We start from the raw sequence: 18,979 nt of genomic DNA, 5'->3' as shown, positions 1-18,979 counted from the left end.
AATAGGAATACAATTAGATGAATTGTATTCCTGTTGAATCTATAATTTTAAAAATTCAATTAAAATAATATAACATTTCTCTTCTGATAGGTTATTGAGATACTTTGTTCCTTATATACACAGTTTCCACTTAACAGTCGGGTTAATTTCTAACTGAGAGTAGTGGTGGAACATTCAAACAAACTGCTGTGCCTAACATTTGGTTTGGATCCTAGTTCTGACAAAAGTATAAGCATTTAGTGCGACTATGTGGTTGACTCAAAGCACCTAGTATTTGAAAATAATTCTGCCAAATCCATTTTATGACATCTCAGAAAGTAATATTAAAAACAATAATGAATTAATTTCACCCTTTCTTGTGCAAAGAGATTCTGTTGCAATTATTTTTGTATGAATTCATGGTGCAGTATTCCAGTTCAGGATTTGTCTCCCAAGTGCTTTTTATTTCCATCTTGGAAAAAACCAGGACAAACTATACCTAACAAAAAATGAACTGAAGAATGAGTTGTACATGGAGCAGCTTACCAGGTTAGGATCCAGAAACAGTTATGCGGGAGAGCGCACTTTCATAGAGCACCTTCATCTGTGTATTTGCATCAAGATGCTTTTGGCTCCTGTTATACTGGCAGTTTCTTGTTCCTTCCTTCTGACTTTTTGATCATTTTATTTTCACCATTGACCTCTATTCAGGTAAAGATTTTGTTGTCTAGCTCTAACATTGTTTATATTCCAAAATTTTAACAGACTATTAGTATTTCAGTAACACTTTCAGACTCGGAAATTGTACTTACTTCATATTCTGCACTATAACAGTATAATTATATCTGTTTCAAAAAAATATTTGATGTTTTTACAATGACTGAGAAATGCTATACTAAATTCAGCTGTCACTTTATGATCTTTTATAGGACTTGCGGATCCTTTGGCTCTGACCCAGGCAGTATCTGCTTACCAAGGGTGTCATTTTATAGGGATGCCTGAATGTGAGGTATTTTAATATTTTAATCCTGTCTCTGTACTTGTATCAGGAACACAATTATCTTGTATTTTCTAAATACTTTGTTGGGCAATATACTCTATAAGGCCCTCAGCTTGATTCAGCCATTCTATACAAAATCGGCATCAAAACGTTTAACGTATTTAAACCCTCAAGAATGCTGTTACTTAGTTTGTGGAACTGTATTTATTTAGGCATGATCTCTATTTACTTTAGGACATCCTATTACAGTAGTTCACAGAATATCAGAAGTTGATGTTTGTGCACAGCTTAATTTATATTTTAACTTTATTTTAAAGGTTTGCATTTTAAGGGTGTTACCCATGAGATTATGAGATTATTTCATATATCAAGACTTCAGTTTCTAACTATACTCTTATAAATTAAAATCAAATGACATAGGCTTTGCTTCCAGAAGAGCTCAACAGCCTCTATGCTGACTTCGACTGTCGAAACATAGCGGAACCATTTTGAACTTGCACACCCCCTATAATCCTGTGATTTCAGTCTCTGAGGCTGTCGTGCGAGCATCCTTCGGGATGGTGACCAGTGGAAAGCATCCAGCTCAGATGGGATGCCTGGCCAAGTACTAAAGACCTGGGCTGACCAAATGGCTGCAGTGTTCACTGAGATCTTTAACCTCTTGCTTCGACAATCTAAGGTACCCACCTGCTTGGTTTTTACTGATGCCTAAGAAGAAGGTGGTAACCTGCCTTAAAGTCTATCCTCCAGTAACACTTGCATCTCAGTGATGAAATGTTTCGAGAGGTTGGTGATGAAACATATCAACTCCTATCTGAGAAGCGCCTTGTATCTGCTCCAATTTGCCTACCGACACAACAGGTCCACAGCAGGTGCTAGCTCATTGGCACTTCTCTCAACTCTGAAACATCTGGATAGCAATTATGCGTACATCAGGATTCTCATTATCGACTACAGCTCAGCATTCAATACTATTATCTCCTCAAAACTAATCATAAGCTTCAAGACCTTGTGCAATTGGATCTTCGATTTCCTCACTTGTACAACACCGATCCCTTTGGATTGTCAACAATATCTCATCCACTATCTCCATCAGCGCAGATGCACCACAAGACCCTGCCAATAACTTTCCTTTAATACTATGGGCTCTTAACTTGGTTAGCAGCCTTATGTGTGGCACCTTGTCAAGGGCCTTCTGAAAGTCCAAATATGCAACATCTACTGCATCCCCTTTAACTATCCTACTTGTAATCTCCTCAAAGAATTCCAACAGGCTCATTGGGCAAGATTTTCCCTTGAAACCATGCTGACTTTGTCCTATCTTGTCCTGTGTGACCAAGTACTCCATAACCTCATCCTTAACAGTTGACTCCAACATCTTCCTAGGCTAACTGGTCTATAATTTCCTTTCTGCTACCTCCCTCCTTTCTTAAAGAGTGGAGTGACATTTGCAATTTTTCAGTCCTCCAGAACCATGCCAGAGTCCAGTGATTCTTCAAAGATCATTATAAATGCCTCCACAATCTCTATCTCTAACTCTTTCAGAACCCTTCGGTGCAATTCATCTGGTCCAAGTGCCTAATGAACCTTTAAGTCTTTCAACTTTTTGAACATTTTCTTCCTTGTAATACTAACTGCACTCACTTCTCTTCCCTCACACCCTTCATCACCTGGCACACTGCTAGTGTTTTCTACAGTGAAGACTGATGCAAAATACTCATTTAGTTGATCAGCTATTTCCTTATCCCCTGTTATTATTTCTCCGGCCTCATTTTCTAGCAGTCCTATATCTATTCTCATCTCTTTTATTTATATACTTGGAAAAGCTCTTTCTAGTCCCCTTGATATGGTTTGCCAGCTTGCTTTCCTAGATCATCTTTTCCCTTCTATTGATTCTTTTAGTTGCTTTCTGTAGGTTTTTAAAAGCTTCCCAACCCTCTACTTTCCTGCTAATTTTTGCTTTGTTGTATGCCTCTCTTTTGCTTTTACAGGAGCTTTGACTTCCCTTGTCTGCCATAATTGTACTATTTTGCCATTTGAGTATTTCATTGTTTTTGGATTACATCTATCCTGCATCTTTCTCACTTTTCCCAGTAATTCACGCCATTGTGGCTCTGCTGTCATCCCTGCCAGCATTTCCTTCCATTTTACTTTGGCCAACTCCTCTCTCATACCACTGTAATTTATTTCATTTACTCCAGTGAAATACTGTTACATCAGACTTTACTTTCTCCCTGTCAAATTTCAAGTTGAACACAATCATATTGTGATCACTCACTCCTAAGGGTTCCTTTACCTTAAGCTCTCTGTAATTGCCTCTGCCTCTGGTTCATTACATAACACCCAGTCTAATATAGCTGATCTCCTTGTAGGCTCAACAGCAAATTGCTCTTAAAAAGTCATCTCAAAGGCATTCAACAAATTCACTCTTTTAAGATCCATTACCAACCTGATTTTCCCAATCTATCTGCATGTTAAAATCTCCCATGACTATTATAACATTGCCTTTTCTATTTCCCTTTGTAATCTGCAGTCCACATCCCAGCTACTGTTTTGTGGGCCTGTATGTAACTGCATTCAGGGTCCTTTTACCCTTGTAGTTTCTTAACTCAACCCACAGGGATTCAACATCTTCCGATCCTATGTCACATGTTTCTAGTGATTTGATGCCATTCTTTACCAGCAGAGCCACACCGCCCCTTCTGCCTACCTTTCCACATCGCTGATTCAATGTGTAACCTTGGACATTCAGCTCCCAAGTACAACTTCAGCCATGATTCAGTGATGGTCGCGACATCATACCCGACAATCTGTGAAAGTGCAACAACATCATCCACCTTATTTCTTATACACCATGCATTGAGATCTAACACTTTGAATGTTGTATTTGCTACCCTTTTTGATTCTGCATCCCTCATGCACTTACTCTCACCCTGCTGGCTGCAACTTTGTCCTGTCATCTGTCTGCCCTTCCTGACAGTCTGACTGCACACTATCTTTGCTCTTTTTCTTTAACCATCCGTCCTGTCCTGAGTCCCTTCATTCCAGTTCCCACTGCCCTGCCAAATTAGTTTAAACCTTCCCCAACAGCTCTAATAAACCTGCCTGCAAGAATATTGGCCCCACTCTGGTTCAGCCCATCCCTGTCCCTTTTGTACAGGTCATACCTCCCCCAGAAGGGATCCCAATGATCCTGCCCTGCTCCCTGAACCAGTTTCTCAGCCACGCATTTATCTGCTAAATCATCCTGTTTCTATCCTCACTGGCATGTAGCACAGGTAGCAATCCAGAAATTACTACCTTGGAGGTCCTGCTTCTCAGCTTTCTGTCTAGCTCCCTTACTCTCTCTTAAGGACCTCTTTGCTTTTCCTTCCTATGTCATTGGTACCAATATGTACCAAGACATCTGGCTGTTCTTCCTCCTCCTCCAAAATGCTGTGGATGCAATCTGAGACGTCCCTGGCCCTGGTACCTGGAAGGCACTGTACTGTACAGGTATCCTGTTCATGTCCGCAAAATCTGTCTGTTACACTGACTATTGAGTTCTCTGTCACTACCACTCCCCTGTTCTCCCTCTTTCCCTTCTGCACCATGGACACATGATCAGTGCCAGTAACCTAGTCTCAGTGGCATTCCCCTGGGAGGTCATCCCCCACAATAGTATCCAAAGTGCCACACTAATTAGTGATGGGAGTAGCCACAGGGGTGCTCTGCGCAACTGCCTAGTCACCTTCCTGTTCCTTTTCCTGGTAGTCACCCAACTACCCGCCGCCTGCAACTTTGGGCTGACTGCTTCTCTGTAACTCCAATTGATGATCTCCTCACTCTCCCGTATAAGCGGAAGGTCATCCAGCTGCTGTTCCAGATTCCTAACACGGTCTTCAAGGAGCTGCAGCTGGATGCACTTCAGGCAGATATAGTTCCTTGGGGATCTCTGGGTCTCCCAGGACTCCCAACATCTGGCATGAAGAACACTCAACGGCCATTTCAGCTACACTAAGTATCCCTGACACCGTAAGAAAAAAGGGAAAATGAACAGAAACTTTCCTGGATAGCTTACCCAGAGCCAACGTCTGACAATCCCACTCTCACCAGTGGCCCACTCCCAACAATGTTCACACCGCTTGTCCATACGTACTTTTATTTACTCCTCTCAGCACTGCTTCCACCGCTGATTGGGCTGCCAGACTGACACCAAACACCCACGAATCTCTCGTTTTTAAACAATGTGAGTGATACATTGAAGTATCAGTCTTGTGTGTGGTGTAATCTTTTATCTTCAACAACAGAACTAAACCAATCAACAAGCCAGAGTTGCCTGATTGGCACCACTAATAAAATAGAAAGTTGCACCATTTGTGTTTGGGTGTCTGGCAGAAGATTTGAATGCGTCTTCAGGCTGTAAGGTGACGATGATTCCTCCGATTTATAATTTCCAGACTCTTTGAGCCCAACTTGATCATTAACATTACAGAGGAACAGGATGAATGAAAGAATTACCGGTGAAGGAAGCCTAAAGGTATATTAAGGAAAGGAATTTGAATCATAACTATTAAATGACAAGGCTTGGAATAATTAAATTACTTGGATGTGATGATTTCCCAGGACATTAAAAGAAGTAAATGATAGAATTGCAGAATCATTGGTTGTAATCTTCTTGAGCTCTTTTGTGTTCAATAGGTCTTATTGCTTAAAGTACTTAAACTAACACCAAGGATGTGGATATGACAAGTATTTCTTCACAGTAAATCTCAGGGCACCACATGACTGGTTCTCCTATTTTAGTATAACATTGTTTTGGGAGGCATAATTTAATTAGTAAAGATATGATTGGTTACATTTAAGATTCAGTAATGAGCATTTCTTTTAATCTTCCAGGTTATTTTGGCACAATGTGTAGCATACCTAGCTAGAGCACCAAAGTCTGTTGAGATTTACAGGGCATATGAAGCTATTAAGGAATCTGTGAGGAATCACAAGGGGCCCTTGCCTTCTGTTCCACTGCATCTACGGAATGCCCCTACAAAACTTATGAAGGATCTTGGCTATGGGAAGGGTTATAAATACCCTCCAGACAATAAAATGGAGGATGGACCCTGTACAACCAAAGAGTAGGTGCTTTGTCATCGTACTTTCATTTTACCAGATCTATTAAAGACAGTTGCATTTGTTTTTGTCTACCTAATGTTAATGAAATAAGGTACTGACCAACAAGAAAAAAAGGAATATATCCAATGAACCATGTTTCATGAGTTGTCAATACCTACTGTCAATTTCATGCATACAGCAAGATCTTTATTGTAATACTTAAGAGACAAGGCAGTCTGTGTAGGTCTGAAAGTCAACATGGATTCTCCAGTCTGTTATATGCCACTTTTCTGAATGTCCTTTTAGGTATTAGAATTCCTTCCCAATTTGTTGTTCTCTCAGGGAATGATGAACATTTTAATGGATTCATGAAGGCAGATATATAACTAAATTTATAGTTAATTAAATTGCACTACACTACCACAAGTTTTATCTAAAGTTTTGGCAGCGATTTAAAAAGAAAAAAGAAGCCCTTCAGAATAGGAATGGTTTTGTACCATACAGTTATTACAAGCGATGTTCCTGAAGTGAACAGGACCCCATAATAAGAAAAAGTAAGTTAAATACAGGGAGGAAAATAGCTCACTAAATTAGTCTGTATTAATAATTCATTTGCCAATGAATTGAATTCAGACTGCATTTCTGTGTTACTGAAATGTTGCACAGGTGCTCATAGAAGATATTTAACCACTAATTTTGTGATCTTTCTGATTAAGAGAGTCCAGACTGGTTAATGTTTGAAGTGGAATTTATTTTTAGTTTAGCATGGGTTGCCATTGACCTGTATGCTGAATGTTCATATCTAGCCATCCTTGGTGCTTCATTCTTAAAACCAAAATCGCTTTACTTTCCCAGGAACTTGATTTTAAAAAAATACTAGATCATGCTGGTTGAGATGAGTTAAACTATTCCCAACTTCTCGGCTATATTATTACAGTTAATTGGCTGAGAATACAATGTGAGAAAAAATATTATTACTGTTCTGTTCAAAATTGAATATTCTATTCTTCAGCGTAAAAAAGAACAAAATTTATTTGCCATCTTTCTGTTTGTAAAATTTAAAACTTTATGAATGGTATATTTTCTGTATTGTCCAGTGTATTTTTGGTAATGTCATATATATTTTGGTAAAATACAAAAGTTATTGATGGAATATTTCTTGAAATTGTTACATATTATTGTCAAGTTTTGTTTGTGCTTCATTACTAGCTCATTTAATACAAATTAAATGTGATATGCCAACCATCGTATCAACAGTATTAACTTAAAAGAAGACTATTTATGTTCTGTGTAAAACTGATAAGAGGACGTGAGTTGCTGAAGTCCATTATAACCTTCCCACTACCCCTCATGAAAAGGCTTTGTAGGTAAGCTGTGAAGCGACTAACATTATCCTGCAACTACAGCATTTCTGAACACGTCCACTCAGATGGCAAGGTATGGCAATTTCTACTTGCCCAAGATAAAGAATTCACAAGGAGCATCCTGCCTCAGGTTAGATTAGCCACAGGGAAGACTTTGCCAATGGTTTCAATGAAGCGATATTGCTGAGAGGAAGTCTGGTGAGTATGAACTGAGTTTAAAAGTCTGAGACGTTTGGAAACGTCCAGAATGTGTAGCCCATGTGACAGTTCCAGCTAAACCAAGATTGTGGGTAAACTGGCTGTAAATTTCTATACTGTGTGCAGCGCAGGTTCTGCGTGGCGCTGTGTAATTCCATTGTGGCACCAAGGATCCATTTGTTGTTCTAGGCTTCTTCAGGAGGATTCAGTCAGGTCCAAACCTCATAACCTGGCTAACTAGATTATACCAGGTAAATCTGTTGCTTATTTGGAAGTCAGCAGTGAGCATGAGCAGTTCACAGTTGACTGAACTCCAATCAACGGTACTGGAGACAAATACACTACTGAGTTGGTAGTAATTGCTATTTTGAAGCATAACACAGTAGTAGAAGAAATTACTGCAACAGCAGCATTTCATTGCTCATGATAATTTAAAATATTTTGTCATTTCAGATTTGTAATATTTTAACATAAATTCCAAAGAATTGTTAAAATGCACTGTTGATTTTGAATGATTTATTCCTGCTGTGTTGTGGACCAACGCACCTTTATAAACAGTTTGTGATTATGATCGTTGCAAGCTTACCTATCAAAAAGCAATGATTTTGTTGGAATGTGCTTCTATACACATTTAGCAGCCTCAATTCTTAAAATGCCAGCTGTTATTCACGTGTGACCTTTGACAGTCAACATTGGTAGGTTGTCCAACCTTAGATTTTGGGGAGGGTGCTTAAAGATTCCAGTACTGTACTCATATTACTTCCAAAGCTGCAAATAACAACATGCGTCATTGAATAGTGATTAGTGGAAACTTTAGCTAAGTTTATTTCCTTCTCCTTGCTCCAGAGGTGAACCCAAACGTAGTTCCTCCACTGTTACCAAGACAGAGAGCTTACTCAGCACAGACATGGAACTTTATGTTCTGTCTGGCTCTGCCGTGCTTCAGATAAATTTACTGAACCGTCAGAGGAGTTGACAGAACATTTGACTTGGTTATTTACTGTGGGTGCTGATACTGAAATTGTAATGAAATAGAATCCACAAACTCTGGTTTGAGTACTCTGCTGTATTTTTCCAGATCATGGATTAGTGAAAAGCAGGCTCTTGAAGGAGCATTATTTTGAGGTGTTGAACTTTTAGATGAGCTGCTGATGCCAGATTAACTGCATGACAGCCTACTTACTCACCCTGTTGTACTAATGTCAAAGACTAAATTACTGTTCTTACACTCTACTGAATTTGATATCTGCTGGGGCACCACCTATTCAATTTTCAGGTCAAAGTGGGAAAGTTAACTGGTGCTTCCTCACTAGGAGGAAGAGTAAATAAAGAACATCTTTCCACTTTAATTTAGGGCAGCAGTGAGCAAAGCAATATTAAGAATATAGAGGAAGCTTTATAACGAGATAGCTAACTTTTCTAAACTTTAGCTGTGTTCGACAAGAAATGTGAGTAATGCCAGAAGGATGTCGTTCAAAGACCATAGAAAGTTACTGCACGGAAAGAAGCCATTGGACTCTTTGTAAAAATACAGGTGCACGTTCCTTTATCCGAAATTCTGAAATCCGAAAAGCTCTGAAAACGAAGTTATTTTCGCCGACAGCTGACGTCACTCAGGTGTGACGTGGCAGCACTAGCAGAGGCCACCAGACGTCAGCGGTGGCTCAGCGCTCATACTGGTTACACCTGCATTTGCTGTTCGCTGATATTTTGTGTTCACTGTTGACTTTGTGTTTAATTTCACAGTGAAAATGTCAAAAAGAGCTGCAGATACCCCAATGGGTAACAATGAGAAAAAGAGAAGGAATCTTCTCTGTCAATAATGCAGAAAGTGGAGTTATTGCAGAAGCTTGATCGTGGTGTGTCTGTGCGGTGTCTTATTGAAGAAAGTAGTGTCGGAACTACCACTGTATATGATTTAAATAAACAGAAAGACAAGTTACTGAAGTTTTATAGTGACAGTGACGTTCTACATTTATTCCAATAAGTCATTTACCATGTGTTTGATTTGGTTCGTTTGAAGCTGTATATTTTTATGTTTTATTGAATGTTTTTGTTGGAAATAAAATTTCTTCTTGTCATTATTCCCTAAACAATACAGTATAACAATTATTTACATAGCATTTACATTGTATTAGGTATTATAAGTAATCTAGAGATGATTTAAAGTATACGGAAGGATGTGTGTAGGTTTGGTCCGCCGCTGGATCTTAAAGTCCACCATACTGAGATAGGTTAAATAAGGGACTTGAGCATACCTGTTTTGGTATGGGGGGGAGGGGGTCTGAAATCCGAAAAATTCTGAACTCCGAAATGCAACTGGCCCCAAGGATTTTGGGTGAGGGATTGTGGACCTGTATAATAATTAGTCAATTATAGGTCATTGTGTCTTACATATCCATTCAATAAGATAACTGACTAATTTTCAACCTCAACTCCACCTTTCAGAAGTTGTCTAATTACAGGTTTCTGAAGATTCACAGTTCACTGAGCAAATTTTATTTTTCTCTGTACCTGGACATTTATATTGATATCTGGATTCCCAGTAGCTATCTTGTTAAACCTTTAAGTATGTTTCTATGAGATAGCTAGGTTATGTAAGTTCTGGCCCCAATTAAGTTCGCCTCAGAGAACACATTCCCAAATCCTAAGATCAGTCTGTGAACTTGTGCTATACTCCCTTGAAATCCAGTTTGTCTTGGGCAAGAAGAAGAAAACTATGCAAATTATTCTAGGTTTAGTCACACAAAGCATTTTTGGAGTTGCTTCTTTATATATAAAACGTATACTTGTCAGATACTATTATTTCCAATTCATGTGTTGTCTTTGCCCCAAAAAATTAGTATCTGCTTTCTCTCCCCCTCCCCCGCCTTACAAAACTATGTATGCAATCTTCCTCAATATCCATTTTTAAATGCATTTAGGGAGTCAAAACCAATGCATCCCTGTTCATTGTTGCCTACAGCTTTTAGGATGAAGCTTGTCATATTTAGATAATCTGTAAGTAATTTATCACATTTCATTGTACAGTACTGGTTTCTCAATGCTTCTGGAATGATTTTTTTCTGCTTATTTAATGTTTCTGTTATTCCTTATTCATCCTGCCTTTGTCTACAAGAATCCACTATTACTTGGCCATTTTGATTCTTCTGGCATACATCCAAGGAAGGCTTTTCAGTCTGTTTTTAGCTCTCTTGGCGTTTCTTTGTAGTTATTTTCTTTACCAATTTTTATCCCTTGCTGAAAACCCATGAGTCCTCAGAGTTAATCTTATTTTCTGCAGCATTATATACATCTTCTTGAACATACCATTGTTTCTGAGCTTTCTTCTCAGTCCACCATTGGGTTACTGACCAATTAATCACACAATCCCTTTCCATGTGGCCTTGCAGTAAATTTCCAGTATACCCTCAGTGGCCAGTAAAGTGACTACTGAGTGTATGTTCGTGGTCTTCTAATGTTGTTGCCCCTGTACTCCAAGGTTCAATGTGTTGTGTGTTCAGAGATGCTCTTCTGCACAGCGCTGTTGTAAGGCGTGGTTAAATGAGATATGTCGCCTTCCTGTCAGCTTGAACCAGTCTGGCCCTTCTCTTCTCTGACCTGTGTCATTAACAAGGCATTTTCACTCACAGAACTGCCACTCATTGGAGACTGTTGTGCATGAAAACCCCAGGAGATCAGCAGTTTCTGAGCTACTATCTGACACCAACAATTATTCAAGGCCAAAGTCAGATGGATTATATTTCTTCCCCATTCTAATGTTTGATCTGAACAACAACTGAACCTCTTGACCACGCTGCATGCACTTAGGCACTGAGTTACTGCCAAAAGATTGGTTGGTTAGATATTTGCTTTAATGAATAGATGTACCTAATAAAATGGCCACTGAGTGTATATCTGGTTCCTTTTTTGAAGCTGCTGCTAAACATACCTCAGTGTCCTTTAAGGCATTTCATATCAAGTGGTCATTGATATATAAAATAAAATCTCATTGCGCTGGATTCCTCTTAATTGGGACACATCAAGACCAATACATTTTGGCCCAGTTAAGCGGCTGCCTCAATTAGCTGAGGTTAAAAAGTTGAACTAGGTTGGAATAGGTTGAGGTTGAAATAGTTAAAAGAGAGAAACTACCATTTAATTGAGTAAAACATTATGTATTTAAATTAAATACAGAACAAATTGGAACAACCATACTGTAATAGTACTGTACTATAAAACTGTGTAATAGTTCCTATTAGATATTGATAGAGGAGTTCTTCTCCTGTACATTGCCATGATCTTTCAAATGACCGTAAATCAACAAAATCAGTGCAGGTATTTAGGGGATAATCTTCAGTTTCATTGTAACATTCAAGAGGATTGGCGATACTTTCAAATTATTCATAGTTCCTAACTTGTTCAAGTAGTGGTATTGTTTCATGCTCATTCCCAGCCATTTCTGGCATCCAAGCCTGAATGCTTGAAACAGCAGTGAGCAAAACAGTTCTGAATTGTTTGACTGCATGTTTCTCACCATCTGTGAATGATAAACTGCACTGCTTTTTGAATCAGCATCTGTCATATAAAATAACAAGCACATGTAACTGGTGCTATTTGAAAACTGCTCGCTCTAAGCACGCTGTAGTGTCTAAAGGCCACACAAATGCACATAACTGGTCTCCTGTCCCAATTAAGTGGCAGAGCATCCTAACTAAATGAAGGGAACTAGGCTGTTTTCTTGATTTTTTTTTTATTCTTTAGAAATTGTCCCCAATAGGCAGTTGCCCCGAATAACCGATGACCCAATGAACCGGAATAAAAAATATTTTCCCCTCATAATGTTGTCTTGACTCTAACCTCCCAGGGCATTGAACTTTCTTTATTATATTAAAACCCTTCATGATCTTGAGTGCCTCTGTTACGGCCACTAATTACAGCTTTTTTTTTAATATTCTGCTTATTGCAAGACCCTTGTCCTATGTATCATGCTAATAAAATTCCCCTGTATCCTTTCCATGACCTCGATTTCTTTCCCAAAATATGACAGCCAAAATTTGGGTACAATAATTCAGCTGAGACACAGCCACTGAGGGTTCAGCAAAAACTGCTACTTTTTGCCAAAGATCACTTACTTTTAACGGCATAAGCATTTTGTTCTACCGACTTGTACTTTGAACTCCTATTGTACCCTATATAATAATAGCCAGTAATCTTATTTTGCTTCCCTCATTAACTTAACAAAATAAATTTTGATAACAATTTCTTTGTAGTTAAGATGGACATCAAAGTGTTCTTATGTTCTAAAGAATGTTTATTTTCCTGGTTATTTTCATTTGTGCTGCTTCACATTGCCTGTAATTAAAAGCAGATTTCTGTTAAGATTATTTTTAATAAAATATTTAATGGCATTGTGTAGCAGCAAAAGTCACAGGAAAATGAAAAGAACTTCATTAAAATGTTAAGGAACATTTTAAAAATGATTACACATGAGAACTACTGCTCTTTTTTAGGTACATCATTAACAAAAATCAATTAATTCATAATTGAACCTTAATTCAAGTAAAGGACTTTAAGAAATTTTGTGCATTGATGCAATATTTAAGACACTCAGAAGTAAAGTTGATCCATCATGATTCAAAATAGTATTGATATTAGTTTATTATTGTCAAGTGTATAGAGATGCAGTGAAAAGCCTTTATTTGTCAGCAATCCAGACAGATCATTCCATATATAAGTAAGTCAGTGTAGTAAGAAGGAAAACAGAATACAATGTTACGGTTACAGAGAGTGCAGTGCAGATAGACAGTGGGAAGGCCATGACGTGGTAGAGGTCAATGGCCAATAATCTCTATGGACAGATGCAGGGTCAGAAGGCGCTGTGAACGAAGACCAGCGATCCCCGTGGTGAATAGGTTGCAAGTTGAGAGGTCAAAGCCTGGAGTTGAAATTCTGTGATTGGTAAATCCTTGGGTTGATACCATAGACCAAAGTCGGGGGCCTGATAATCTGTGCACCCGCTGAAGCCTGGAGGTCTGTCTGTGTGTGTGAGTGGGTGGGTAGGAGGGAGAAAAGAGGCTTGTTTTGCTGCTGTTGCTTGTGTTGTTCTGAACATTGTGGGCATGCTATGTTGGCAGCAGAACACGTGGCAACATTTGCGGGCTGCCCCACCACATCCATGGGTAGTGCTGGTTGTCAACTGTATTTCACATATTTCAATGTATGTTTCCCCGTACATGATTATAAGTATGTGAATCTGAATCTTCTGGGGTATGAGAGGTCCATTTAAGAGTCTAATAATAGTCGGATAGAAGCTACCCTTAACCTAGCAGTGCATGCTGTCATGTTTCTTCTTGTCAGTAGAGGGAAGAGAGAGAGAATAACCTGGCTGGGAGGGGTCCTATGTTACTAAGGCTGCTTTCCTGAGGAATTAAAGTATGAATATTGTGGTTGTATTAGTTATAATTCATTAAGCATTAAAAAGAAATTATATGATTTTTATCTTCTTGTATGATCTCATTCTTCAGTTTTTTTTTCTTAACAGAAGTTGCTTAATTTGCTACTACTGAGTTTCAGATCTAAAGTATACTATGTGAATGGTTACTAACAGGAATGCAGTTCTTTTTCCAAAAATTGACAGATTTTGTGTTGAACTGCCAGTAGTTGCAAACAAATGTGCAGATCTCAAACATGCTAACAACTTACGCTATCTGTTAGTCAACTAGTGTCCAACACTGGACTCTACGTGGTTGGAGGTCACAGCATTATGATGGGAAATATGTTCAAGTAATGCTCAGAAGATTGAACTGGGCGTTTGATTTCAATGGAAGAAATGTAATAAAGAATTAAAAGTCTGGTCTTTGTGATTGAACTGTTCTGCTGTTTTGCTGCTTTTTTTTGATAATTTTTCATTTTCTCATTTTTTTTGGTTAACACCATTAAAACTGGCCAATGAGGGCGATTGTTAATTAAGCTTGCTGACCTCACTTCTTTAAGTATCTCAAATTGATTTCATGTACCTGCATTGCAGTTTTCTGCAAGAATTACCTTGTTTGTGCTGGGAGAAGATATTGCAGTACATATTTTCTTGTTTTTTAAGAAAATGTACTGAGTAAATTTTTTTTTGCTGTACTACCGGATTAGTGTTGGATCCTCTTTTTTTTACTTTTTTTTAACAATTTATATCAATTTTGGATGAAGGAAGTAAAACTAGTTGCTAAGCTAGCCCCATTTATGTTCGGTTGGCTCATATCCCTCTAAAGCTTTGCTAACCAGGTAACTGTCCAAGTATCATTTAAATGTTATTGTATCTCCTTTGACTACTTGCTGCAGCAATTTGTTCCATTCTCCCTTCTCTGAGTGAAAAAGTTGCCTCTCTGGTTCTTATTACCGCACCGCCCCCCACCCCCAGCTAAGCCTATGCCCTCCATTTCTTTGTTCCACAGCCCGAAGAAAAGGACTGTGCATTCACCCTATTTATGTTCCTCATGAAATTGTACATCTCTATTCTATCCTCTTACGAATGAATTCCCAGCCAGCTCAACCTCTCTCCATAACTCGGTCCCTTGAGTCCCAGCAATAAATCTCATTCTTACCAGATTAATGTTAGCTTTGCTATTAAAAGGGTAACCAAAACTGAATACATTACGCCAAATGTGGCCTCAAAAGTGTCTTGTACAACTGCAATATAACATCCCCACTACTATTCTCATTGCCCTGACTGACTAAGGCTTACATGCCAAATGCCACCTTTACTACCCTGTCTACCTGTGACTCCACTTTCAGGGTCAGATCTGCTGAAATTTAGAGGAGTATTTGATAGAAAGATAAAAGATACAGGCTAGTCTTTTTAGGATGGATGAAGCGAATGTGTTTCTTGTGGAAGAATCAAGAACTAGGATCTATTGTTCCAAAGAAGTGGTTGTACATTTCAACTAAATTAAAAATAGTATTATTTTCTGTCAGAATTGTGAGCCTTGGGAATCTGGCTTCCATCACACTTTGAGGAAGAAAGTCCTTGAATATTTTTAAGATCAGGATTGATAAGCAAGGGGATGAAGGGTCATTGGAAGATGGGAATGCGAAGATGATGTTACATTCAGCTTTATTGAATGGTGAAGCGGGCTGGAGATACTAACTGACCTAGTCCGGGCCCAACTCTAATGTTTGTATGTATACTCATATGCCATCTTCCTCTGTCTGCACCACTCCCTCTTGTTTTCAGCTTTATAGGAAACTCAGCCAGATCACTCATGATTGAATAGCTGTTGTGAGGGCAAACAATAATAATTTAACATGAGGAAAATGTCTCATGATGTAATAAGTAATAGACAAAACAAAACAAAAAAAAACACTGGCTTTAAATGTTTAGTTTTGTGTATGGAGTTTCAGAATTCAGAATGTACTGTTGAAGATTTTGCAATATTTGGCCTTTTTCTCTTTCTGTCCCTTTTATCTCTGACATAGTTTCATCATCCTTCTCCCTCATATTGTTTTCTGTCCATGAACTTATAATGAAATTATATTATTACAATTTGTGTATCCTGGTTCAGAGGCTATAAAGAAGATATTTTCCACTAAATACAGTACTGTGCATGCAGAGGTCTTAAGCACATGTATATACCTAGGGTGCCTATGACTTTTGCACAGTACTGTAGTAATTTTATGTATTGCACTGTACTGCTGCTGCAAAAAAAAAACACATTTCATGATATGTGAGTGATGATAAACCTGATTCTGATATGGGTCTCCTTGATGGACTGAGAGTGGGAAGGGGGCAGGGAGAGGGGAATCACATTTGGGAAAAGGGAAACGGAGAGGGGAGGGAGTGGGAAGCACCAGAGAAACATTCTGTAATGATCAATAAACCAATTGTTTGGAATCAATAGACCTTGCCTGGTGTCTCAGGGCTGGTCGAGTCTGCACCCATGCCACCCCTGACCTGGCACTCCTTCTCTGCCATCTGTCCCACACCCCTCCCGCAGTGCTCAAACCTTGCCATTGCCAATATCCTTTGCTCCCGCCAAATGGTACAAACTTTCTTTCCGCTCCACAATGATAAACGCAGTACTGTATAAAAGCTTTAGGCATCATAGCTATATATTACATGCCTAAGACTTTACATAGTACTGTACATGAGTATAGCATCAATTCCGTGTTGGGTTATACTTCTGCATTTCAACTGCTTTGGTTTCAATTGAAATTAATTTTGGAAGAAGATTACAGCAGATAACACGAATACACCTTTAGATTAAGCAGCCCAGAGTTAATTCCTGCATCTGTATGATGTTTCTTCAATCAGATTAGGAGAAAAAGCTTTTTGTTTTACCTGCTCACCTATGCAATGGGTCTGCTGAACGCACTGCTGGATGTTGTGATGGATATTCACTCTCCAGAGGGCCTTTTCATTTTTGCTGAGCTCAACTAAGTACAGCAGCTGTGAGCTTCTAAACATCAATGTTTTGTTTTTGATAAGTTAAGTTTTCAACCAATATTCTTAGTTTAAACTCTTGTTGTAAACAGGAGCCAGTCTTCAGTTCTCAATGTAAATGGAAAGCGGTAATCAGTTTGATAGGACAGCCTTTCAAACAAGCACTGTCTGTAGAGCCACAGACTTGCTGGCTCCATTGCTCTAGAGGTGTAGTATAAGACAATGAGTTATTTAATTTGGCCTGTTTCAAACTAGAGAACATTGACACGAGGAAATCTGCAGATGCTGGAATTTCAAGCAACGCACATAAAAGTTGCTGGTGAACGCAGCAGGCCAGGCAGCATCTCTAGGAAGAGGTACAGTCGAAGTTTCAGGCCGAGACCCTTCGTCAGGACTAACTGAAAGAAGAGCTAGTAATAGATTTGAAAGTGGGAGGGGGAGGAGGAGATCCGCAATGATAGAAGACAGGAGGGGAAGGGATGGAGCCAAGAGCTGGACAGGTGATTGGCAAAAGGGATATGAGAGGATCATGGGACAGGAGGCCTAAGGAGAAAGAAAAGGGGGGAGGGGGGAACCAGAGGATAGGCAAGGGGTATAGTGAGAGGGAGAAAAAGGAAAGAGAGAAAAAGAATGTGTGTATATAAATAAGTAACGGATGGGGTACGAGGGGGAGGTGGGGCATTAGCGGAAGTTTGCGAAGTCAATGTTCATGCCATCAGGTTGGAGGCTACCCAGATGGAATATAAGGTGTTGTTCCTCCAAAGTGAGTGTGGCTTCATCTTTACAGTAGAGGAGGCCGTGAATAGACATATCAGAATAGGAATGGGACGTGGAATTAAAATGTGTGGCCACTGGGAGATCCAACTTTCTCTGACGGACAGAGCGTAGGTGTTCAGCGAAACGATCTCCCAGTCTGCGTCGGGTCTTGCCAATATATAGAAGGCCACATCGGGAGCACCGGACGCAGAACTCTGGCTAAGTTAGTTAATTCATATATAGTGGATGTGTTAATAGTTGGAAGGCTTGTGTACTCAGGGAGTCAGCTTCACAGCATTAATTATGGGTGCCAGGGATCTCTGTCTCCAGAAGCTTTGAGACCACTTGTGTTAAAAGGTGTCTGAAAAAATATCACGTGTGTGAAGTCACCTAAGTGGCAAAAAGATACTATAAATGAAGAGAGCAGCTCAGACTTTTTAGGAATGGTCCATCAAGAAGCATGACAGAAATACGGGGTGAAATGGACTCCACTCTGCTGCCTTCAGGTTTTGCAATGGATGACTAGTTTCGCTGTGGCTCATGGGTATGCTTTTTTAGCTTATGGGAAATTGTGCCTATGTTTTGGAAATCCTGTGTGTTTTAGAAATGGTTTGTAATTTGGAAGTCTTTTATAAGATAGAAATCCTCTGAGTTTTGAATATGTTTTAAGAATGTTGTTTGAATTTAAATATGTATCACTTTAAATAAATGAACTGTGTTCAAACTACTTTATTAGCTGGAAGTATCTCCTCAGTAGGGTGGTGAGGGTAGGGAACCCACCACTCAAATAATGGGTATTGGCAGCTAAACTCATCATGGAGAATAAACAAGGAAATAAATTAGTCTTTGAAAACTGAGTAGTTGCAGTATAACCTCCCTTGAGTGAAGGTACTTGGAGATATCTATATCAGAAAGGGCTTAAAGTCTTCATTTTAGTTCTGAACTTTACTGTCAGCAGGCCCAGTTCCATCACAATGTAAAGAACATTTCATTGACAGTCACTGAGCACTTGCACGTATGTATGAAAACAGTGCTCCTCTGCCACTGACTTTTGAATCTGGACCATTACATTTAAAAATTGAAATGACGAGTGGTGTGTAATGTTATATGACGTTCCCCATCAATTGATATAGAGGTTGTAAAATCTGTGTTTTGGAACAACTTACTCCTGGCTACTGCCACAGC

At 39.1% G+C, this 18,979-nt stretch overlaps 1 protein-coding gene across 1 annotated transcript in view; it reads left to right on the top strand.

Moving 5' to 3' along the window:
* wrnip1 (WRN helicase interacting protein 1) overlaps nt 1-9,715 on the top strand; it is a 66,291-nt gene extending 56,576 nt beyond the window's left edge. Inside the window, exons 6-7 of the mRNA XM_063069701.1 lie at nt 909-988; nt 5,858-9,715. Of these exons, the coding sequence (XP_062925771.1) occupies nt 909-988; nt 5,858-6,094 (317 nt within the window). The 3' untranslated portion in view covers nt 6,095-9,715. The remainder of the gene's footprint in view (nt 1-908; nt 989-5,857) is intronic.
* The last annotated feature ends 9,264 nt before the right edge of the window (nt 9,716-18,979 follow it).

This window comes from Mobula hypostoma, chromosome 17, assembly GCF_963921235.1.
Source record: "Mobula hypostoma chromosome 17, sMobHyp1.1, whole genome shotgun sequence".
NCBI lineage: Eukaryota > Metazoa > Chordata > Chondrichthyes > Myliobatiformes > Myliobatidae > Mobula > Mobula hypostoma.
This window is presented reverse-complemented; position numbering and strand designations above follow the sequence as displayed.